General features: G+C 38.1%; 2 protein-coding genes across 9 annotated transcripts; one reads left to right on the plus strand and one right to left on the minus strand.

Annotated features, from left to right (window-relative positions):
• The first annotated feature begins 645 nt into the window (after positions 1-645).
• Positions 646-14,190, plus strand: METTL5 (methyltransferase 5, N6-adenosine). Of its 5 annotated transcripts, none has more exons than XM_037044498.1 (8): positions 646-742; positions 1,004-1,154; positions 4,015-4,129; positions 4,486-4,667; positions 5,430-5,512; positions 12,133-12,184; positions 13,695-13,744; positions 14,112-14,190. In XM_037044498.1, exons 2-8 carry the CDS (start codon positions 1,046-1,048, stop codon positions 14,148-14,150), a joined length of 630 nt encoding a protein of 209 aa, XP_036900393.1. In that variant the 5' UTR covers positions 646-742; positions 1,004-1,045; the 3' UTR covers positions 14,151-14,190. The 5 variants fall into 5 exon arrangements, with proteins under 5 accessions (XP_036900393.1, XP_036900396.1, XP_036900394.1 ...); XM_037044499.1 differs by having other exon boundaries at positions 673-776; XM_037044500.1 differs by having other exon boundaries at positions 674-798.
• On the minus strand, positions 12,645-23,750 carry SSB (small RNA binding exonuclease protection factor La). 4 transcript variants are annotated; one of them, XM_037044494.1, is made up of 13 exons: positions 23,620-23,743; positions 23,078-23,116; positions 21,530-21,601; positions 18,933-19,036; positions 18,673-18,847; positions 17,706-17,813; positions 17,524-17,624; positions 16,412-16,483; positions 15,860-15,902; positions 15,350-15,490; positions 14,813-14,999; positions 14,572-14,703; positions 12,645-14,304 (listed from the first exon to the last, which is right to left on the minus strand). In XM_037044494.1, the coding sequence occupies exons 2-13, from the start codon at positions 23,078-23,080 to the stop codon at positions 14,216-14,218; spliced, it is 1,227 nt and encodes a 408-aa protein (XP_036900389.1). In that variant the 5' UTR covers positions 23,081-23,116; positions 23,620-23,743; the 3' UTR covers positions 12,645-14,215. The 4 variants fall into 4 exon arrangements, with proteins under 4 accessions (XP_036900389.1, XP_036900391.1, XP_036900390.1 ...); XM_037044496.1 differs by lacking the exon at positions 23,078-23,116 and adding an exon at positions 23,244-23,276; XM_037044495.1 differs by lacking the exon at positions 23,078-23,116 and having other exon boundaries at positions 23,620-23,750.
• Positions 23,751-24,286: the final 536 nt, after the last annotated feature.

Here is a 24,286-nt window from a genome sequence, read left to right on the forward strand (position 1 = left end):
CCCTAACCTTACAAATACATGATTCATTCTCACTCCTCTTTTTGTAGCTACGTTTCTTAAGAATTGGTCACATTTACTGTTTCTATTTCCTAAACTTCAATTCAGTTCAAAATCCACTACAACTCGATTTCTGCTCCTACTCTATGAAAGCCTGACCTCTTTCCCGAATTTGACACCTCCACCTAGTCCTTCATTTAAACTCTCTCTTCTTTGGGCTTCTCCGACATCACCACCCTGTGAGATTTCAGGAAGTGGCACAGGTGACCTAAAAAGAAGGAAACGCGGTTATAATAAAGTAGGAGGTACTAATGGCCAAGGAGGCGAAGGTAAGGAGATCGCTACTTTTTGAGCGGGAAGTTGGGAGAAAGAAGGTAGGAAGCGCCACACTGGGCATCAAAATGAAATGATCGTGATTTTCACCCTCTTTCCCCCCATCATTTCCACCCACTTTCTTCCCCTATCCTTTCAGAGCCTGCTGATACTCAAAAAAAGCTGGAGGGTAATGGCGGGGATCGACTTGGGGGCTGCGAGAAGGGCCGACTCTACCGATGGTGCTGACCGAGCCAGATGGAGGTGGCTGAGGAGCTTGAGCTGCCCCGGAACAAGCGAGGCAGGTCGCGGTGGCAGCTCGGCGGGGTACCACTGGGAGCAGACGCGAGCGCGCGTGCGTAGCGGCGCTTCCGGCCCCGGTGGTGGCTTGAGCCGCCTTTTGAAATGTCCCGACGCTGTACAAGAAATGCAGGTGGGAGCCGCCGCTGATCTCCGAGAATCCCGAGATCCGCGCGGGATACGCTGGAGGCGGGGAGGGGTGGGGGGGGCGGGCAGGGCGGGGGTCAGAGGCTGGGAGAAGACTCTGTCCGCAGGTAGCGCGAGCAGAGGAGCGAAAACAGTCTGGGTCCTTAGCGTCCTTCGTCCCCGGCCCAGCCCCTTGGCCAGCAGCGCTGAGAAATGGGCGGGGGATTTGGGGGTAAGGGAACTTGAGGTTAAACGGGTTTCTCTGCAGATCCAGTGCCTTTAAACCCGGAGAGCCCACACTTTTTTTAAAATGAAGAAATTAAGGCTTAAGGAACTAGAGAGTCGCCTGCAACAAGTGGATGGATTCGAAAAGCCCAAGCTATTTCTAGAACAGTATCCCACCAGGCCTCACATCGCAGGTAGGGCGGCTGGTCCTTCGCTTCGCGGGTTGGTTAGTCCTATTTACTCTGTAATGAAATGAGAACAATTATTTAGATACAAAGACCATCTAGAGGAAATCTGCTGAAAGATTACCTATCCCGTTAGAGGACTTAGTTAACATCAAGGCTAAAAACGCCCGGAAGATACACGTTGTCATTTTACTGTTTGGTTTTTGCATATCCCTTAACACCGTGAGACATCATCTTAATGTGTTTGTTTCTCTCATTACACGGTATACTCCTTGAGGTCAAAGAGTTTGTTGGTCTTGTTCACACAATTCCTGGTGCCTGAAGAGTTTCTGGTACTAATAAGGAGCTCAGTAAATATTTGCCAAATGAGGATCAATTTCCTGTTACAACAAATTGTCCGCACAGAGATTTCTATGCTGTACTCTGCCCTATAAAGGAATACTAGATTTGCTAGCTGAAGGACTAAGTTTAACAAATCCAGAATAGGTGCTATGTAAATATGAGGATGCATTTCAATGTTAACAGATGATCTGAGAATCAGCAGTGTTGCCTGATGTGAGAGACTGATACCAACAATACAGTAGACAATACAGGAAAACCCATTCTATTTAATAAATGTATTACCAAAGTCATTAGTGAGTCTTAGGAAAGTTAATTTGTCAGCACTACCTACAAAGAAGAAACTCATCCAACTCCAACATAATTTTGTTTCTATGCTGCCAATGAAAGTAAAGGAAAATACATGCATTCCTGCACTTAACACCAACATATTGTCATAATTTCAACCAAAAATTGGCACAAAACTTTCTAAGTTAAGACCAGTTTACCCAATTTAGATAATGTCTTCTGGTTATAGGGTTTCTAAATAGAATCCAATTTTTTAAAAAGACAGTTTCACACTCGTGTGCTAATGCTCACTTTATTATTTTTAATCAATTTTTAGAGAGAGAGAAACATCAATCTGTTGTTCCACTGATTTATGTACTCATTGGTTTCTTCTTGTATGTGCACTGACTGGGGATCAAACCAAAACACTGGCGATTGGGATGAGACTCTAACTGAGCCACCCAGCCAGGGCTTTGTGCTAATTTTCTACCAGCTTCAAAGTCACTAACACGGGCAGCAATAATCAGGACAGTGCATTCAGCCTGAGATATCCTATAATTATGTTTTTGATGAAACCTCTGGATCCTAGGGCATCAGTGATGGCCAGTAGTCCTTGCAGATATCCACAAGGAGATATCAGTCTTCTTACTCTTGGGCAACTTTCGGTATATCCCAGATCTTTATGTATTTGAAATATCCCTTTCCAATCTCAGCAGCTTCTGCTGTACTCCTTAATAGTTCTCTTATCTGCTCATATTAGTCGAATATGAATATAAGTGCCATGGATCATAAATGTGTCTGAATATATGAGTCTAAAGGCTGCATCGTGCATGTAGGTCTTTTTCTTTCCCATTCTAGCTTAAGCTTATGGTAACTGTTCTGGTGACAAATCTGTTGCAAAAAAAGTTCTGTGCCATTTTAATGTTAATGCTGTGGTTCCCAGACAGATTCACAAATCAGTAAAATTTCAAAATAATTTTGAAAATTATTATGAAATTATTATACAGGGTTACCAAGTTTATGAATTAACAAGAAAAGAATTTTTGTTTGAGTCTTAAAATTTATCTTTATTTTCCTGAATTTTTGCTAAAGGTTGTTTTAAATTGTATATACTGTTATAGTTGTTCCCGCTTTTTCTCCCTNGCTTAAGCTTATGGTAACTGTTCTGGTGACAAATCTGTTGCAAAAAAAGTTCTGTGCCATTTTAATGTTAATGCTGTGGTTCCCAGACAGATTCACAAATCAGTAAAATTTCAAAATAATTTTGAAAATTATTATGAAATTATTATACAGGGTTACCAAGTTTATGAATTAACAAGAAAAGAATTTTTGTTTGATTCTTAAAATTTATCTTTATTCTCCTGAATTTTTGCTAAAGGTTGTTTTAAATTGTATATACTGTTATAGTTGTTCCCGCTTTTTCTCCCTTTTCCCACCTTCACTCAGCCCCCATCTCTCCCCTCCCTAAGTCAATCCGCATATCACTGTGCATACCCATGGTTCATGCATAAATGTTCTTTGGTTAATCCCGTCACCATCTGTCATCCCTCCTCTCTGGAAGCTGTCAGTCTGTTCCACATGTCTCTGTTTCTGTGTCTATTTTGTTCATTAGTTCATGGTGATTATTAGATTCCACAATATGTGAGGTCATGTGGCATTTGCCTTTCACTGACTAGCTCATTTCACTTAGCCTAATATTCTCCAGGTCCATCCATGCTGTCACAAAATGTAAGTTTCTTCTTTTTTTACTGTTGTGTACTATTCCATTGTGTAAATATACCACAGCTTTTTTACTCACTCATCTACTGATGGGTGCTTAGGCCATTTCCAAGGAAAGTTATTTTTAAAACCTATTTATACTTACCACCATTTCATAAAAATATTTCAGCATCAAAGAAAATGGATAAATATATGTGTGTATAGCAGTGTTTTGAACAGGCTGAGGAAATACAAGACATTTTGACCTTATTTTACTCATTTTACCTCCAAGTCTTGTCATTTTGTCATTGTCAGCAGAGACTAGTTTTTGGAAATCACTGGTATGTGTTTTATCATTTTGTTGTGGGCCCTCGTACTATGTGCCAAGCTATTATGCCTTATGTCTTTTTGTTTGTTTGTTTGTTTGTTTCTCATTATCTAGATTACCATTTTGGGGGAGGACTAGATAATGCAAGGCAAATTCTTTTAAAGAATCATAGGAACAGATTGGATTTTGGTCTTCAGCTTGCTTACTTATTCTCTAACATGTTCTTTGATCTTTCAGCATGCATGCTCTATACGATCCATAACACGTATGGTGACATTGAGGATAAAGTGGTTGCAGATCTAGGATGCGGTTGTGGAGTACTTAGCATTGGGGCTGCACTGCTAGGAGCAGGGTAGGTGATCTAGTGTGTACTGTCTGCTGTGGGGTGGCTTCAGTAAGCGTACATAGATCAACCGATTATATTTATGGAACTTAGTAGTATGTGATGAGGGCAGCAAGAGTCTGATAATGAGTATATTCTGAATGAGCAGAACAAACTGAAAAAAAAAACAGTAACAGTGGCAGCCAGATACCTGCCTAGTTTGCAGACCTAACTTTCCAGCCCCCACCGGGCTGGGCAGTTGTGCTGTTGGAAAGGAACACCCACTCTTACTTTGCCGGTTGGGTTAAAAGTATATACGGTTTTGATTGTGTTAATAATTTGACTTGGAAGCTGTTAATTAGTCACTCTGTGTTTTGTATTCATAGGTTGTGTGTTGGATTTGACATAGATGAAGATGCATTGGAAATATTTCATAGGAATGTGGAGGAGTTCGAGTTAACAAATGTTGACATGGTTCAATGTGATGTGTGCTCATTATCTAACAGAATGTCCAAGTCATTTGATACAATAATTATGAATCCTCCTTTTGGGACCAAAAATAATAAAGGTTAGTAACAAGAATCAGGTGTACTGGTTTTGAAAACCACTTGTTTGCTGATTGTTTAGGTTAAGTGATTTTATCACTTGTCATTAAACCAATTTCTTACCTGCAGTTACTGCAATTTCAGTTTGTCTAATGCATGGATAGGGAATTGAACGTTTCATTCTTTGTTGTCACAAATTTGTACTAAATGAAAAATATCTTTTTATTCATTTATTTATACTCCATCTGGTTTCAAGAACACTTTACTTAACCCTTATGAATGATTATGAATCCTATAAAGTATTTTATACTTTTAGAACTTTTTTTAACACCTTAGCACACCTGAGGGTTTCATCATGTGTCCATCAGTAACAGTGACTCACTAGCTTTTTATTTTGTGTGTGCTGTGGGCAAGGAGAGTAGAACATCAGTAAGATGAGAGGATGCATAGGTTAAGTCCTCCTTGTATCCCTCACCCCCCCTTCTGACTTGATCAATGCCCTATCTGTTCTGTTCTCCTCTCTTTGAAAGTCATTCCTTTGGGATATAATACTAAAATATTTACTTTATCCTTATTCAAATAAGGCAGTATAATTCTGGTTTTATTCTGTCAACCTTTTTAGATATTTAGGTGTGTTACTTATTTGTACCCTGTGTTTTTGCAGAGAGAATTTGAAGTGGCTATTTCGGTATTTATTAATACCTTGTGTAAATTAAAATTCATTTAATTTTCTATTTTGATAAAAGGTATATAATATAAATTGGAGCTTTTTGTACTCTTATCAGGGACAGATATGGCATTTTTGAAGACTGCTTTGGAATTGGCAAGAACAGCAGTATATTCTTTACACAAATCCTCAACTAGAGAAGTAAGTTCAAATCTCCTGATATTCTGTGTCATTTAATTTTAAACTCATGACACTGTTTTAAGGACTTGCTGTGAAATTTGTTTACTGTTAAAAATCTGAATACCAGAGTATTTATTTTTTCTGACCTTTTTTGACATCTGGCACTTAGAAACTGAATTCTCCCTTTAACTACTAGCTTTTGTGATAGCTTTCTTGGGCTATCTAACCTTTTGGGGTGTCCAACCTTTTGGTGTTTCTGGGCCACACTTGTTGAAAAGTTGTCTTGGGCCACACATTAAATACACAAACACTAACAAAAACTGATAATCAAAAAAAGGTTTTTAGAAAATTTACAGTTTTGTGTTGGGCCACCTTCATAGCCATCCTGGGCCTCAGGCAGCCCACGGACCGCAGGTTGGACTCCGTAGCCCATATACGGGTGAGGGGTTTTTTGTTTTGGGGGGTTTGGGAGTTTGGGGGTTGTTTGTTTGTTTGTTTTGGTCAAAGATTTGCCCAGGCAGGAACCGTTACCAGGAAAGAGACTATAACTCAGGAGTAGAGAAGTACAACTAGGGTTAAACTATGTCCTGTTTCCCTCAGTCCTTTTTTTTTTTTTGTAATACCCAAGGATTGATTTGAGAGAGGTGGTGGGGAGAGGGAGACATACAATGATATGAGAGAGAAGCATTGATCAGTTGCCTCTCCTACATGTTGTGACCAGGGATTGAACCTGCAACCTTTCGGTGTACAGGAAGATGCTCCAACAAACTGAGCNGGTTTGGGGGTTGTTTGTTTGTTTGTTTTGGTCAAAGATTTGCCCAGGCAGGAACTGTTACCAGGAAAGAGACTATAACTCAGGAGTAGAGAAGTACAACTAGGGTTAAACTATGTCCTGTTTCCCTCAGTCCTTTTTTTTTTTGTAATACCCAAGGATTGATTTGAGAGAGGTGGTGGGGAGAGGGAGACATACAATGATATGAGAGAGAAGCATTGATCAGTTGCCTCTCCTACATGTTGTGACCAGGGATTGAACCTGCAACCTTTCGGTGTACAGGAAGATGCTCCAACAAACTGAGCCACCAGGCCAGGGCTGCCTGGGTAACTCTTGATTGATGCCTGTAGCCCAGTGGCCTTGTGTGGCCTGGTGCATATAAGTAAGGCAGTAAGACCTGGTCTTTCAAGAACACTGAGCCTGGAGTTAAACAGATCTGTGTTTATAACCCACCTCTTCCATTATTCTTGCCAGCATTTGACACATGGGGTGTATAGTATAAGGTGTGTTCCAGAAAATTGGGGGTGGGTTGGTACATTATTTTGGTATCAGAGTAACATAGTGACCAAGAACACAGATGACAGAATAAGACTACCTACGTTCATTTCTAAATTCTGCTACTTCCCAGCTGTTACCTTGGTGACGGTACTTGAATTCAGTTTCATCACCTATACTGTATTTACCTGTATTCTTTTTTTAAAAATATTTATTTATTTATCTTTAGAGGGGAAGGGAAGGAGAGAGGAAGAGAAACATCAATGTATGGTTGCTTCTTGTGCATCCCCTGCTGGGAACTGGTCTGCAACCCAGGCATGTGCCCTGACTGGGAATCCAACCGCGATTGTCTCATTCACAGGCCCACACTCAATCCACTGAGCTACACCAGCCAGACTTACCTGTATTCTTGTAGTATAAGGAACTACGAGTACTTTATACTTTGAAGGTTCTTGTGAGAATTAAATGAGTTACTATTTACAAAGCACTTAGTATCTAGAATATGTAATTGCTACTAGCAATTATTTATTTAAATAATACATGTATTAGAAATTTCTAAGTAGTTTTGTAGTAAAAATATTTCTATAAACATGGTGTGCTGGGATCCAGTTGGAAACAGTAAGTTCTGGATGTATGACAATCTAATAACCCCTTAAAAATATAAAATTGTATGACTAAAAAATACATACCATTAACAAGTGGTACCAAATATAGGTAAGCAGAAGAATACATGACTTTACTAGTAAACAAATCTCTACTTGATGTGTGAAAGCAAACACCAGTTATAATTGGTATCTAAAAAGCTTGTGTTGAGGTCCTCAAGACCATCCTCAGGTTTGATGCATCTAGAGGAAGTCTCACAAGACTCATCATACAGTCACATTTATGGCTATGATTTATTACAGCTAAAGGATACAGAGCAAAATCAGCAAAGGGAAAGGTACATAGTTCAAAGTCGGGAAACCAGGTGCAGCCTCCAGAGTTCTCTCCTAGTGAAGTCACACAGGACATAGTGGATTTTCCCAGCAGCGAATTTTTGTGACAGGCATCTCAAAAGCTTTCAATCAGTGAAGCTCATTAGAAATTAGTGCCCAGGATTTTTACTGAGGAGTGATCATGTAAGCACCCCTACCCCTGGCACAAACCCAAATTCCAGCTTCCTAGTAGGAAAAACAGGTGTTAAAGCACAGTGTGTGTATCATCTAAGGGAATAGGGAATGGAAACCCTCCCAAAATCTAAGGTGCCATATTCCAGCCAAGGGCCAACCTTATATACAGGCCTTTTCTAAAGATAAGCAGTCAGGCCTGCTTTGCTCATCTCTGCACAGCTTGAAATAACAAATTTTTTGTTACTTATATACAGTTCATGCAGACCAAGTAAAATATGCCAGTAAAAACTGCAATTAAGCCCTGGCTGGTGTGGCTCATTGGATTGAGTGGCAGCCTGCAAATCAAAAGATCGCCAGTTTGGGAAGACTTCCGCCAAGATGGAGGCATAGGTGGAAACACTGTGCCTTCTCCCACAACCAAGTTTGAATACAACAAAGGTTTTGGAGAACTAGGACACACCCAAAGACCAGAAAACGGAATTATACGGAAGTCCGACAACTACGCACCGTTCAATGGGGGCGGTAAGAGAGGCGGAGCCTGCAGCGGAGCTGGGTCGGGCAGGACAGATCCCCCGACCTAGGCGCGCAGGCAGCCCGGAACCAGTCGGGGTGTGGGGCAGACTGACCGTGGTCCCACATTCGCGCACAGTGAGACGGACCACGCAGGTCCCAGGGGCGAACCCAGTGGTGGAGGGCTGACTGCGGTGGCACACTCGCGTGCAGTGGAACGAAACGCGTGGGCCTGGTGACGGTGGTGGCTGCGGTGCCAGTGGGGGCACGGCGGCAGGTGGCAGAGGGAAGCCATTGTCCCTCTTTGACCCCGCCCCCACATACAGCATCACAACCCAGCAACTTAGTTGCCCTGCTCTAGTGAACACTTTAGGGCTCCGATCCTGCTATGGAACAGGCACGAACAGCCCAAAAGATGGCGCAAGGAGAACTCAAAGTCCCAGAGCCAATAACTCTAAGCGACCAAGAAATTGCCAGCCTCTCAGAAGCACAATTCAAGACACTATTTATCAGGATACTCACAGAACTGGTAGATTGTAGTCACAAATTAGAGGAACATATGAAGGCTAAACTAATTGAAATGAAGGGAGATGTCCAGGAAACCAATAGTGATGGAAAGGAAACTGGGACTCAAATCAATGGAATGGACCAGAAGGAAGAACGAAAATCCGACCAGAAAGGAATGAAGAAATGAGAATTCAAAAAAATGAGGAGAGGCTTAGGAACCTCCAGGACATCTTTAAACGTTCCAACATCCAGATTATAGGGGTACCAGAAGGGGGAAAGAAATAGCCACGAGTCGAAAACTTATTTGAACAAATAATAAAGGAGAACTTCCCCAGTCTGGCAAAGGAAATAGACTTCCAGGAAATCCAGGAAGCTCAGAGAGTCCCAAAGAAGTTGGACCCAAGAAGGAACACACCAAGGCACATCATAATTACATTAGCCAAGACTAAAATGAAGGAGAGAATCCTAGAAGCAGCAAGAGATAAGGGGACAGTCACCTACAAAGGAGTACCCATCAGACTGTCAGCGGATTTCTCAAAAGAGACCTTACAGGCAAGAAGGGGCTGGAAAGAAGTATTCCAAGTCATGAAATCCAAAGACCTACAGCCAAGATTGCTTTATCCAGCAAAACTTTCATTTAGAATGGAAGGACAGATAAAGTGCTTCTCAGATAAGGTCAAGTTCAAGGAGTTCATCATCACCAAGCCCTTATTATATGAAATGCTAAAGGGACTTATATAAGAAAAAGAAGATGAAAAATATGAACAGTGAAAGGACAGCAAACACACAGTTATTAACAACCACACCTAAAACAAAAGCAAACCAAGAGGACAGCTAGATCAGGAGTGGAACCATAGAAATGAAGAAGACACGGAGGGTTAGAAACAGGGGGGTGGGAGGAGGAGAAGGCACAGAAAATAGCATAGATGGTAGGCAGAAAATGGATAGGGGGGAGGGCGAGAATAGTGGGGGAAATATAGAATCTAAACTTGAGACACGTGGTTATAAACTAAGGGGGGGGGATGGTGGGGAAGGGAGTGTGTGGGTGGAGGGGAATGCAGTGGGGGAATAGAACAACTGTAATGGTATAATTAATAAAATATATTTTTATAAAAAAGATCGCCAGTTTGATTCTCAGTCAGGATACATGCCTGGGTTGTGGGCCAGGTCCCCAGAGGAGGTGTGTTGAGATGCAACCACACATTGATGTTTGTCTCCCTCTTACTCCCTCCCTTCCCCTCTCTAAAAATAAATAAATAAAATATTTTTTAAAATGCAATTAAGCAGCAAAGTCTAATTATTGAATTCCTATAGACACATTACCAAGGAACTCCCATCTTTGCTGTTTGGTATTACCATGTTCCACTATTAAAGGTAGCATTATCAGCATTGCCTTGGCAGGCTTAATGGTTGGACTTTAAGCATATATTAAGTACACTTTTACTTAGTATGTATTTTCCATTAGTATAGGAAATAATTTACAGAATTAATTTGCTGTATATTATACATACATAAAGGTGTGGTTAGGAATAAACTAATATAAGACAATCACTATTAAGCTGTGGTACTTTTGCTTGTTTTAAATATTTTATATAATTAGTAATTGTCGCTGAAGCTTCCTCCATACCTCTTAACCATAGACCCTTTGTCTTTAAAAGTGTTTGGCCCTCTATAATATAGGTACTTTTGTAGAGTAATTTTTTGATAGAAATAGTTAAGTAAAATATAAGTATCCTGGCAAATATGCTGGCAAGCTGTGACTCTCAAGGATGTGGCCATATCTTTCTTCATTAAACATGTCAAGGACTTAGTTCCTGGCTCATAGTTAAAGCAGAAAACCAGGCACTGTCCTCTCAATGTTTACCCCAAACTTACCCCATTCATACTGATGTCTCTGCCAGAACCAGCCACATTCCATTGTATAATCTAATGTCCAAACACTTTCACCAACCTTAGGGTTCAGCTAGCAAAGAAATGGCATCATAATTGATTTCTTACAAATTTATCAAAGATCCTGAGAGTCCATTAAATTACAGTAGTATTTGCATTAAAGTCTGCATCCTTATACAGAAATTCTAGATCTCACCCTGGCTGGTGTTGCTCAGTGGATTGAGTGCGGGCCTGCAAACCAGAGGATCATGGTTCGATTCCCAGTCAGGGCACATGCCTGGGTTGCAGGCCAGTTCTCTGCAGGCCAACTCCCAGCAGGGGACGCACGAAAGGCAACCATACATTGATGTTTCTCTCCCTCTCTCCTTCCCCTCTAAAGATAAATAAATGAATAAAATCTTATTTAAAAAAAAAAATTCTAGATCTCAAAATGGGAAAATATGCACAAAATTGGAATTTATTAAATTCAAGAAAAAAAACTGCATAAACATATTGTCAGTATTGTTTATAATACGAATATTTGAACCTATAATTTAGGGAAAGTTATCAACCTGCTTGATGCCAATTAAGTATTACAAATACTGCCAACATGAACAACATGCTTATAATGCCAAATATTGATATCTCTAGATTTGTAGTATTTCTAGATAATTATACACATAATTTAAGGGATTATATGCAACTTTTTTCCATTTCCATTAATGTTGAAGTGTTGTGTATATTATTTTTTAAATTCATAAAGCAACTCTTGTAACAAATGAACCAAAAATTTTATGAAGTGATTCAAGAATTTGACCTGTAAATAGTGAACATTCAGTACTTACTGTGAGCCAGGACAGTTCAGAGCACTTTTCACATTCCACAACAATCTGATGGGAGATACCACTATTGTCCTCATTTAACAGATGAGGAACTGAGGCACCGAAAGATAAAATCAGGGTTACGATGCCAGTACACAGCAGAGCGGCGGTTCAAGTGCAGGCTGTCTTGTTCCATAGACCATGTTCTTAACTACTACACCATACTGCCAAGGGATGGTCTCTGCTGAATGATTTCCAGGATAGTCATACTTGTGCATATTGATGAAGTGATGCTGCAGAAACCATTTGAGTACATTGTGCACTTTAATGTATTTCGGAAATAACATTTTGTGATTTGGATTTGATTATGTAATTTGTCTCAGTTAAATATATTGAAATGGCTTGGTTTCTTAATACTATCCATTCAGTTGAAAAAATTTAAGGGTCTAAATTCTGATGAAGTTTTAAAAGCTTGAAAATGTATTACCAAGTGTTAACAAAAAGGAATTTTTTTTAAATTTAAAAATCAGTTCATATGAAACATGTCATTATGTTCAGCATATTCAAAAGAAAGCTGCAGAATGGAAAATCAAGACAGACATCATTGCAGGTAAGACAATTCTCAAATTTCTCATAAAACAAATCTCAATTATCTAAGAAAGCCAAATGCATTAGCCAAACCAGAATTTTTATACAGGTACTGGGAAGATACTGTAAATCATGCTTTTAGTGTGGCAAATGGACATGGTTGTAAAGGGTAGCAAATGGAGTAAAGACAGTATTAATGTTTGCCAAGACTGTCCCGATTTATGTATTCATTTTAATAATAATGTCTAATAATACCCAAGTATTAGGCACTCCGGGCTCAGACAGAACCCTGTACAGCTGCTTTACAGTGGCTGAAGTTTGGGTTAGAGTAGGTCAAACAGCAGTTTGAAATCCATTTTTGGAAAATACCACCAGATTATGCCCGGGTTGCCTTTCTATTTCAATTTTCTAATCACCCCTGAAGTCAAATAACAATTATTTTTTAAGTGGGGGATAGAATATAGTCATCCACACTGAGTAAATCATGCTTATTACATTTTTATTAGTAAATTGGACAATATTCACAAACATCAAAATGGGGAAAGCATACAAGAAGCTAACTGTAATCCAATTTTGTAAAACCTGAAACACATATACAGTAAGTAATGGGGAAATATTTTTTTTACACGGTAATAAACTACGAGTTAAAACTATGGCATTACCATAGAACTAGATCTATTACTGTTCTTAATAATTAGTAATGTGTGAAAGGTCAGTCTTCCTATTATATTCAGTATTGTCACTCCCTATGTAGTTTAAGGTATAAGAATGTACAATACAGAACCCCTTAGAACAGACCCAGCAGTACCAAACCAGGGCCTTACTACTCCACGTGTGGTCCTTAGATCATCAGTGTTGATAGCCCTTGGGAGTTTGTCAGACTTGCAGAATTTTAGTCTTTACCCAAACCTACTGAATTATATCCTGCACCTCAGTAAGATTTTATTTGAAGTCAATTTGACTGCATATTAAAATTTGAGAGCTGTAAGACTTTATGTTGTAAAATATGAAGGGATAAATAGACTCATTTTCAACCCTCTGAAACAGATCAGTAGTAAGTCTGGAGAACTTACATTATTCTTTAGATTGAATATGAAAAATGGGTTTTTACTGAATTTAGTAGGAAAATAATTAGTTACTATCATTATTACTAAAATCCGGACAAAATTTTAAAATAAGCAATTATTATGCAAGTGCTAGCTATAGATTAGGAAATTAAAAATAGGAAGGTACTATCACTTTTGTAGGATATACCTTTTTGTCCATTTGTTATCCTTCTAAACTTTTCCCCGTAAGCTCAAATTTTTGTATCAATGACCAAAATAGCAGAAATGCCAAATTTAACTTGCTGTGGTTAATCTTGGGATTCATGGCAGTCCTTGGATACCAAGTTAAAGTGACAGGCCTGGAATCTTCATTTTATCAGCCTTCAAGTGCTTTCTTAATTCGTGGGCTGTTTTTTACTCAAGGGTGGTAAATGCTTGGAAATAAAATTTTTATCCTTAGGTGGTTTTTGTTTGTTTGTTTTATAGAGCTGAGATATGACCTGCCAGCATCATACAAATTTCATAAAAAGAAATCAGTAAGTCTCTTGAACTTTACAATAAGTAATTATTTCTAATGTTACCAAGTTGCCCAAGTAAATACAGAAAGCCAGCCTGGGAGACAGATTATGGAATGCCCTATAACCAACAGCCAATACTCTGGTTTAAAATAAATTCTCAAATACTTTGGGCAAAAATAAAAAAAAAACTAATATACTCTTTTTATATAGTATATTTTATTAGTTTGTACTAATACATTCTCATATTACAAAGGCAGTTTAGTACAAGAATCTTCTTCTGATATTTGAGTTATCTGAAGTAACAGAACTGTACATCAAAAATATCCTCATTTGGATAACAGAAAAAGAGACAAGCTAAACAACAAAAAATTTTCCTTTTTTACAGGTGGACATTGAAGTGGACCTAATTCGGTTTTCTTTTTAAAAGCCTCCAAAGACAAAAGCAGCTGAAAACCTAATTAAAATGAATAAAAAGTTTTTTTTACTAAACTACTGGTCTCCGGCACCATTTTCTGTTTTCTGCTGTTTTGAGGCAGGTTCTTCTTTGTCTGTTTCTTCTCTTGCTCTTTTTCCTGGTCCTGTAAAGGAACAGAAATAATTTTTAAGTTCACTGTAAGGGTTACTCTATTTTAATATTGAGCATAATTACCAATGAGAAAAAGCTTTTTCTTAATACAAACCCTTCTGCTCTCCAAACTTATCTTCCAAATATCCTTACCACTTGTAAACCAGCATAACTTGGGTAAATCACAAGAATGTCATTCATACAGAAACTGAAAAACCACATCACTGTTCTCTCCCACAAATAATTTCTCATGAAAGTAGCAAAGACCAAAAAAACTTACCAGCTGCACCATTTTCATCACGTTCCTCATCACTATCAAATTTAGTCTTCTTGCCCTGAAACTGTACTTTTCCTTTAGCAGACCCAGTCTGGGCAGCTTTATTTCCCTTTCCTTTTCCTTTAAATCTGCGACCTGCAGAGAGATCAATAAAGAAATGTTTTAAATTCCTTGTCTTGGAATAATTATTATAGTTTTTACTCAAGCAACTGAGTTAACAGTCAGAAAAACCAGAACTAGTGACCTTTTGACTTCCATTTGTTAAGGGACTCTTGTTGATCTTCCATGATTTTCTTCAATGCTTCTTTTTCCACATCTCCATCTAGTACTTCCCATGTCACTTCTTTGTTCCTTAGTTGTAGGTTACCATTATTTGCATCTTTGGCTTTATCCAGTGCTTCCTTAGCTTTTTCTTTAAATAAAATTATTCCCTACATCAAAGACAAAAAGCCACACCCTTAAGTTTTTGCTCCCAGTTAATTCCTTCAAAGTAATTTTTCCTAGCCTGCAAAATCTTCCATGCCATTACCATTTTCAATGAATTTCAGTGAACATCAGGAAGGAAACTGCTACAAAACTTGCAGTCACTGACCTAACAATTATTCACAGTATAACAGAAAATAATCACACATCATATGGAATTACAGCAACAACAAAATGGATAAGTAAATGATTAAATAAACTATTTTCAACACCATTAAAAAAGTGCTTTCTCTTTGTTAATTATTTCATCTAAAAGACAAATTTCTATGGATTTTCAACATTGGAAAACTTTCCAAACCTCTTTTGCTCCTCTGACAAAGTCTATCCATTTTATTTCACCATGATTTGAGAAAAGGATGTGCAAATCTTCTCTACAAGTCTGATCATCTAGGTCCCCCGAGAATTTCAGCAAGCAGCCGATCTTTTCTTCTAGAGATTTCTATGAAAATATACAAGGTAGTAAGTTTCTTAAAAGCTACCACAAATTATAAATGGCTTACACCACTCTATACCTATATAAGGAAAAGGCTACAAACTAAAATGCTATTTTGAGTAGTTTAATATTTGGTGTATTTCCTCTACCATCCTTTGTTCTGCAATCACTTCTGATTTAACTGAGTTTCTCCAACAAATAATAGTTATGTAAATCTGATTCTTAAATTATCTCTGGGTAAATACTAACTTTAGGCAATAGTATTTGGCTATTACTTTACTGTAATGCTTATAGATTTTCTGTAAGATCTAAAGACCTTTTATTCTCATAGCCCTGAATTACAGATTTCTTAAGATACCAGTAATATATACTTACAATTTCAGCGTTTTCTGCTAACTTTTGTTTTTCTTCTTGCTCTCTACAAATAAAAAATATAACTGAATGTTCCATTTACTATATATAAGAAAATTAATCCTGATAAAGTTACTCTTGATCACTATCACTAAATTACTTAGTAACCAAAGCCAGTCTTAGGATTTGATTGTCTAATGCTACATACAGTACAACACAATGTGGCCCCAGATTACTGATGCAGCTTAAGACCTCAGTGTTTCATGAGCAAAAGAAAGGCCTACTGCTACTCATTTCAGAGGTCATCATCAGCTTCATTCCCCAGAATCACCATCTTTGTCAAAGATTTAAGGAATTAAAATGTTCTGTTAGCCCTGGCCCTGTAGCTCAGTTGATTGGAGCATTGTCCAGTACACCAAAAGGCTGCAGGTTCAATCCCTGGTTAGGGTGCGTAGGGGAGGCAACCACTCAGTGTTTCTCTTTCTCTCCCCTCCCCCCCTCTCTAAAATTAAAAAAAAAAAAAAATCCCCAGGTGAGGATTAAAAAGAAAAAAGTTTAGTAGCTCTATTTACTTACTGTTTGGCTCGTAATTTAGCTTCCACTTTATTTTGCTTTCTTTCTTCATTTTTTTTGGCAAAGTAATCTTCCCTAAAGGACACAAAATATAGAGGCTAAATTTATGAGAAAATTTCAAATTCTTTTGAATGATTAAGACATGGCACAAAATTCAAAAGATGTCAAGGAAGTTACCATTCAATATTTTTTTAAAATAACAGCTTTACTAAGAATTCACATGCCATAAAATTCACCGTTTTAGAAGCATGTAATTCTATGCTTTTTAACTTACCTAGATTGTACAAATATCACTATAATCTAATTTCAGAACATTTTCATGACCCTAAAAAGAACCCATACATCTCACGTATCATTCAGGTATTTTCTTTAAAAAGCCAGAAGTTATGAAAAATATTTTAATGTTTTGGAGTTTTCTACAGTGTTCATCTCACAAAAAGAGAAAATTCTAAAATTCCTGAGACCCAAGAATAAGAACAATTATAAAATCATGTTAAAAATTACTTTTGAGGGCTTAACGCTGAGCAGCTCATCCCACTGCATCTCTAAGTACACCAGGTTTAGAACCCAGCATATTCAGAACACTGGGTGATGCCAAAGTAGGAAACTATGGTCACACATCTAATTTAATCATGAAAGTGCTCTGGTTTGTCCAAGTTTTTAGACACACATATTAAAGAATGTGATCCAAATTTCTATTATACAATCCTCTGTATATATGCCTATATAAATTTCAGACATACAAAAACTATAGGCATTATAAAAATATAGGCATATATTGACTATGAGAAATAAGAACAGATAAAAATTGTATAGTGATTTATCTTCTAACACTAAAAGCCCAAATTTTAGTATCCAACCTGATTTTAGATGTAAACCACTAAAACTTAACCTCCTTTATTAACTGCTAACAGAGAAAAGGTACTAATAAACACTTCTACATATTCTCAAAGGACTAATAGTTTCCACTAAGCAAATTTCAAGCATTTCTCAAAGGATGCCTGGAGTTACCAAAACTACTGGCCTTGTAAGTGATCCCATTCCATATTCCTTAGCCCAGTGTGTCAGTTCCATATAACTAAGTGGCCAGAAGAAACATCAGCAAAAACACTTACTTGAAAAGTATTAGTAGATCTGTGTCTTTGTACTTTTGTCCAGGGGTCTCCACAAACTTTTTAGCAGACCCGATGCTATCAAACACAGCAAATATTGATCCCTTTTAAAAGGGAAAGAAAGATTTTTAGTTACATCCCATATATTTTTCAACTAGAAAGTATGTTAAATCATACAACCATACCTTAAACGCTTTGTGCAATGTTCTTCTCATCTGAATATTCAGTACTTGACCTTTATCTTCTAACCATTCTTTAATGTCATCAAGGGTTGCATCAGTAGGGAAGCCTTTCTGTGACCAGGAAATGTACAAATGACTTCTCAGGTAAAACAATTAGGAAGAAATTCTGAATTATTTTTGCTTTGAATAAAGCCAGGATATCTCTACCTCCCACCCTCCCTTCCTAAATGTTTAACAGCTCTGGTTAAGAGCCTTTGTTCTCCAGGGCAAAACTGACTCTCTTATCTGGGGTTTGATTCAAAATAATCCAATTGGGTCAGAGATAAAGCAAGATTACCAAGTGTTAATACTGAAATTGGACAATGGTGTATTATATATCCAATCTACTTTTGTATGTCTGAAATCTTCCAGAATAAAAAACAACTCAAAAATTAATGTGCTAAAGAAAATTGCTATCAAGTTCAGCTGATGATAAATAAGAACAGGTGATATACACTGGTGCTTACAATGTTAATGATTTTGTCCAATGGTATATGGGTTTTTCATTTAACTCCTACAACAGTTCTGTAAGGTAAAAATATTATCCCCATTTATGCAGATGAGGTTTAAAGAGGTGAAGAACATATAGTAAGTGGTGAGGGACATACAGTAAGCAGTGAAGTTATGATTCCTGAGCTGTTATTTTTACCAACTCCATTATCCATTCTCTCTAAATTTAAGATATAGCCCTGGCTGGTGTAGCTCAGTGGATTGAGCATGGGCCTTCGAACCAAAGGATTGCGGTTCGATTCCCAGTCAGGGCACATGCCTGGGTTGCAGGCCAGGTCCCAACTGGGGACACACAAGAGGCAACCATACATTGATATTTCTCTCCCTCTCTCCTTCCTTTCTCTTCTAAAGGTAAGTAAATAAAATATAAAATAAATAAATAAATTTAAGATAAAATTAAATGCATTAAAGGCCCACTTACAATATAAACAGATCTGTTTTTTACATCATTTTTATACTCATCTGTCACTTCAGGGAGGGGTTTGTTTGGAGATCTTCTGATTTTGGTTTTATCTTCACTTATCTCCATGAGTTCTGCCTTTGATTTGCTCAGTGCTTCTACTATTACATTGAAGTCTGTTGTTAGACGGTTTAACCTAAAGAATATGTATGAAAACATTGAGACTCAGTACTAGAACTTGTTAACAGAAAATCTAAAAATGGCTTTTAAAAGGTTTTTACCTATTGAATTTTATCATTATTTCCAAAGGTACCCAGCCTTCATCCAGTTTGATCTGTTCCTTTAAAAATTTGTCCCGTGGCAAATTGAAGTCACCAAAATAATACTACAAGATAATTACAACACAGTTCAGATCATTGTATAATATTGACTCCAACCTAAGAGATGTATTTTTATTACCATTACATCAAGTTCTATTCTTTAAAATTACATGTCATAATTTAAGAGGCATAAGTATTTCCCCCTAAATATACCATAATTATTTATAATACAAATTTAACAAATAGATAAAGCTAAAAATTGATTACCTAAACAATGTAATTAACAGAGATCTCAACAACAAATAAAAACATCTGAGGATTTACTATATAAAAAAATTCTCACTTCAAATCAGTGTGGAAAAAGTAAATTAAAAAACTGGAATAAACTGGTTAAGCACTCTAATTTTTAAAAGTTAAAAGCATGCCCTGGCTGGCATACCTCAGTGGATTGAACGCAGGCCCGTGAACCAGAGGGCTGCCGGTTCAATTCCCAGTCTAGGGCACATGCCTGGATTGCGGGCCAGATCCCCACCGGGGGAGCATGTGAGAGGCAACCACACATTAATGTTTCTCTCCCTCTCTTTCTCTCTCCCTTCCCCTCTCTATAATTAAATAAATAAAATATTTTAAAAAAATTTTTAAGTTAAAAGCGTATATCTAATTTAAGCATAGAGTCACTCTTTCTCAGTATAAAAACAAAGGGAAATTATACATTAAAAGGCCCAAGTGTGACTACTTGGAATGCCAAAAGTAACATAAAAAGTAAGGCAAACACAGAAGTTTGTTAATAATTCTTATAAATCAAGGGGGAAGAAAAAACCCCAGAAAACACTAATAGAAAAATGAATAAAGGACATTATAAAAATTAGTAAAACTAAAAATACACTATAAAGTTCAACCTCATTATTAATCAAAGAAATGTAAATTAATAAAAAGCATTTTTCACCTGACAAATTGGCCAAAATTCTAAACACAAGTATACCTAGTATTGGCCTGAACAGAGAAATGGTCATGCAGGTAGAGATGTAAACCGGTGATAAGTGTTTAAAGTTTTTAAAAATGTACACCACCCTTGAGCCAGAACATCCCTCATTCTAGGAATTTTATCTTAAATTGGTAAACATGTTTTACTAAAATTTATATATAAAGATATTTATGGTAAAACTCTTACAGCTAAGAAATACTGGAAATATCCTACGTATCAAATAGGAAACTGGGCATATAAGGGATGACATAAAACCTCACTCCCCCAAAATGCATCCCATGTTTCATAAAGGAAAAGGAAGAAAATAAAATTTATGTTAGTGTGAGCACTGACCAAAGTGTAAAAGGCTAGTCATTAGGCTTTTAACCTTGATTACCTCAGGAGGGTGGTATTTGAGAGGTGGCAGGCTGCAGAAGGGAAATCATTTTTCTATATACATCTATGTATTTTTTCATTTTTATTTTTTATTTTCAGAGCAAGAGGAAGAAAGAGAGGGAGAGAAATATCAATGTGTGGTTGCCTCTTGTGTGCCCGCAACCAGGGTACCTGGCCCACAGCCCAGCCATATGCCCTTAGCGGGAATCCAACCAGCGACTGTTTGGTTCTGCATGCAATCCACTGAGCCACAAACGAGCCAGGCTATATACATCTACATATTATTCTAAATATTAAATACATAATAATTTGTAGTTTTCTTCACGATTATAAAAAAATCAGTTCAAGAAGTTACAACGTAAGAAATTTTAAATGGCACAGAAGTACAACTTAAAAAAAAATAGTTCTGTGAATTCCCAAAACACATCAAATACTATGAAGTTCTTTAGTAAGAGCATAAGATAAATTAAGAAATAATTTTCCACAGCAACCATTACGTAAAGCTTCAACTTAAATACAAGACTTAAATTCAAAAAAGTACTAAGAGGCCCTGGCCAGGTAACTCAGTTAGAGCATTGTCCCTATAGCCAAGGTTACAGGTTCAATCCCTGGTCAAGGAATATACAAGATTCAATCAATAAATCCATAAATGAGTGGAACAACGAATCTACTTCTCTCTCTCTCTCTCTCTCTCTCAAATCAACAAAAATTTACACAAAATTTAAAAAGTTAAGTAACATTAGTCAATAGTGTTATCTTTTGAAATGTCTGTAGTCTTGGGTTTCATAAACTGGTTACACCAATATAAAACTATATACTATTAAGCTGTGCCTGGCATAGCTCAGTGGTTTGAGCTTGGGCTGCGAACCAAAGGGTCACCAGTTGGATTTCCAGTCAGGGCACCTGCCTGGGTTTTTGACCAGGTCCCCAGTACAAGCACGCGAGGGACAACCACACATTGATGTATCTCTCCCTCTCTCCTTCTCTTCCCCTTTCTCAAAATAAAATCTTAAAACAAAACAAAACAAAACTGTATACTATTATATGTACAACTAATTTGAAGAAGCAAAAACAAGCCAAATGTTACATATAGGTCAATATACATACTCATATGAAATGTTCTTTCTATATTTGTTTTGAAGCCCTAAATTTCCTTGCAAAGAGCTGTTTTCACACTTGAATAGTACAAAGATCATACCTCAATTTGATGACAGATTTTAGCCTCCAGAGCAGCCATTTTTTCATCACCATTTTCGGCCATTGTGGCTATCTGTAAATTTTTCCAAATTAGCATTATTGTTATTTTTTAACATAAAATTCAAGACCAGAAAAAGAATGATTATCAATATCCCATTCATTTCTTTTAAAATTAAAAATCAAGAATTTTTAACTTCACGGGCCCAATTTCTCTACTCAATTCTCAATTTTCAACAAAAGAAAACTTTGGAATAAGTGATAGAAAACTGGAAAGCTACTGAGCCCTGGCCAGGTAGCTTAGTTAGCGCATCATCCCAATAAGCCAAGGTTGTGAGTTTGATCCCCAGTCAGGGCACATACAAGAATCAACCAATGAATGAATGCCTAAGTAAGTGAAACAAACAACTGATGTTTCTCTCTCTTCCTGTCTCTCTCTCTAAATAAAAACATAAATATAAATATTAATAAAAATGCTAAAATTTTGAAAAAGAAGTGATTAATACAAAAGAAGTGATATACCCTTTCAGTAAATCACTGTTCCACATTCTATAACAAAGCCAAGTGTTATTCATTACGGATTTCAGTTCCACCTGCTCGGTGTGGTCAAATTTCTTTTAAACTTAGTCACAATTGCCCTGGCCAGTTGGGCTCAATTGGTTGGAGCATTGTCCTGTACACCAAAAGGTTGGGGGTTCGATTTCTGGTCAGGGCACATACCTAGGTTGTGGGTTCAATTCCTGGTGAAGCGCAAAAGGGAGGCAACCAATCAATGTTTCTTTCTCACATCGGTGCCTCTCGCTCTCTATCCCTCTCTCTCTAAAATCAATAAACATATTAAATAATAAAGTTAGTCACAGCTAACTTACCAAAATCTTTATCGGTCAAGATTAAGTATTATAATCATATTTTAGCCAGAGTTCAATTAGATGCAGTGTATTATGGAGCATATGAAATGACAATTTGACGGCCCAGAGACACTAAAACAACGTTAAACTGGGAGTACGCCTTCTCATTCACTAGTATATTAGCTAACAGTTTCCTGATTAGCAGTGCAGGAAAAAATGAGGCTGTGAGGTTGGTTTGCTAGACACAAAACCAAGTTTTCTCATCTCAAATCACTTTGTCTCCAATGTTCTATTAAACCATCCAGTCATCCACAGTGTACAAAAGTGTATAGGAACTCACCAAGGATATCTGCCATTAACTGACTCTAGTGATGAACTATCACTGGTACACTTCTTGGAGGCATCACTTACATACTGTAATTACAATGTAATAAGCTGGGTGCACACTGGAAGCTCTTACGATAGGGATTTATGCGGTGCACACCACAGGACAAAGTTTGTTCAGTCTTATGCATTAGTTTGTTGACCACAATCTACATTCCTAAATTATTACCATAATCTGGGGCCCCTTATAAAGCAAAGGGTGAAATAAAAGAACTACTTAATCCTTCTACGACCTCTTGGCCCATCCAATTTTGGAACTTCGTTTGATCATATTCCTTCCCAGAATGTACAACTACAAGTGAAATATTAATCATATTTACCATTTCGCACAGAAGCCTTGATGTGAGTGAATGAAGACCCTAAAAATCCAAGAGAAGTATGCCAGGGGGACACCTACATAGACGCGATTTTCGGGCCTCCACTCTGTCCCACTTTATCCAAGGAACCCTACGGCGTTTAGCCGCGCCAACCTCCTTAGAAACTTACACAGGTGGCCTCAAACGTCCGCCTTTGGCGACACTGGAAGATGATGAAGGTAGGAAACTTGAAGGACTCGATGGGGATGTCGGCAGCTCTGACCAAACGACAGCCCCAGGGACCCCTCCCAAAGCAACTATTGGCTAGCTTGGGACCCAGGCACGTGCGCAGAAACCCGGGCTCCAGCACTCCTCCCAGAAGGCCACCTCACGCCTCCCAGCCCAGCGTGCCGCCTCCGGCCGCGGCCCACGAGGCTCAGGACCCAAATGTGAGGAAGAGGTGCGGGCGCAGCCAGCATGAGGCAGCAAAGAAGGGGAAAGCGCCGTCACGCCCCACGGAAAGCAGACCTTTGGTACCTTCTCATTAGCCCTCGGGAGTTACTCACCTTTCAGGTCCCGGTCCAGCAGACTCGGGCCACAAAATCACTAACAGTGACTGCCGCTTCTGGCCTCCCCAGCGCCGCCAGCTCGCCGAACGCGCGTAAAGATGGGGACCGTCCCGGCAGCCCTTGCGCCCTAGTGGGCGTGGCTTTGGGGAAAAGCTGTGGCCGGTGCCGCTTAATGAGCATGCGCACGGGCCTCGGACTCTGACAGCCCGAGGAGGCTCGCCCCCTCCTGGAAGAACTGGTTTACAGAGTTCCCCGGGGTGTTGGAGGGAGTTAAGATAAATATTTATTTTTAAGTGGTTTTGGGCGTCGTTCGTATCTCCAGCCGTTCTTTAGCCTTTCCATTCATATGACCTGTTGGCTATTTTTTCAAGTTATGAGTTTCAAAAAATTGTTTTAATTACCCATATATATCTAAACTACATCATGTTGTAATCTCAAGAAAATGAGAAGTGAATTTATTTTTAAATCAAAGATTCATGGAATCTGGCAGTTGAGAAAACAACACAATAAGTGTTTAAGAGCTAGGACTCGAATCCAGAGGGCCTGCCTTCTTCAAATGAGGGCTCACCAGTTTACAGACCGCTAACCTCGGTTAGCCAAGTTACTCACCATCTTCATCCCTCATGTATAAAATGGGGCCAATGATAAATGTCACCTATTTTAT

Source organism: Sturnira hondurensis, unplaced genomic scaffold (assembly GCF_014824575.4).
Source record: "Sturnira hondurensis isolate 20B ecotype Veracruz unplaced genomic scaffold, ASM1482457v3 Scaffold0004136, whole genome shotgun sequence".
NCBI classification, from domain to species: Eukaryota; Metazoa; Chordata; class Mammalia; order Chiroptera; family Phyllostomidae; genus Sturnira; species Sturnira hondurensis.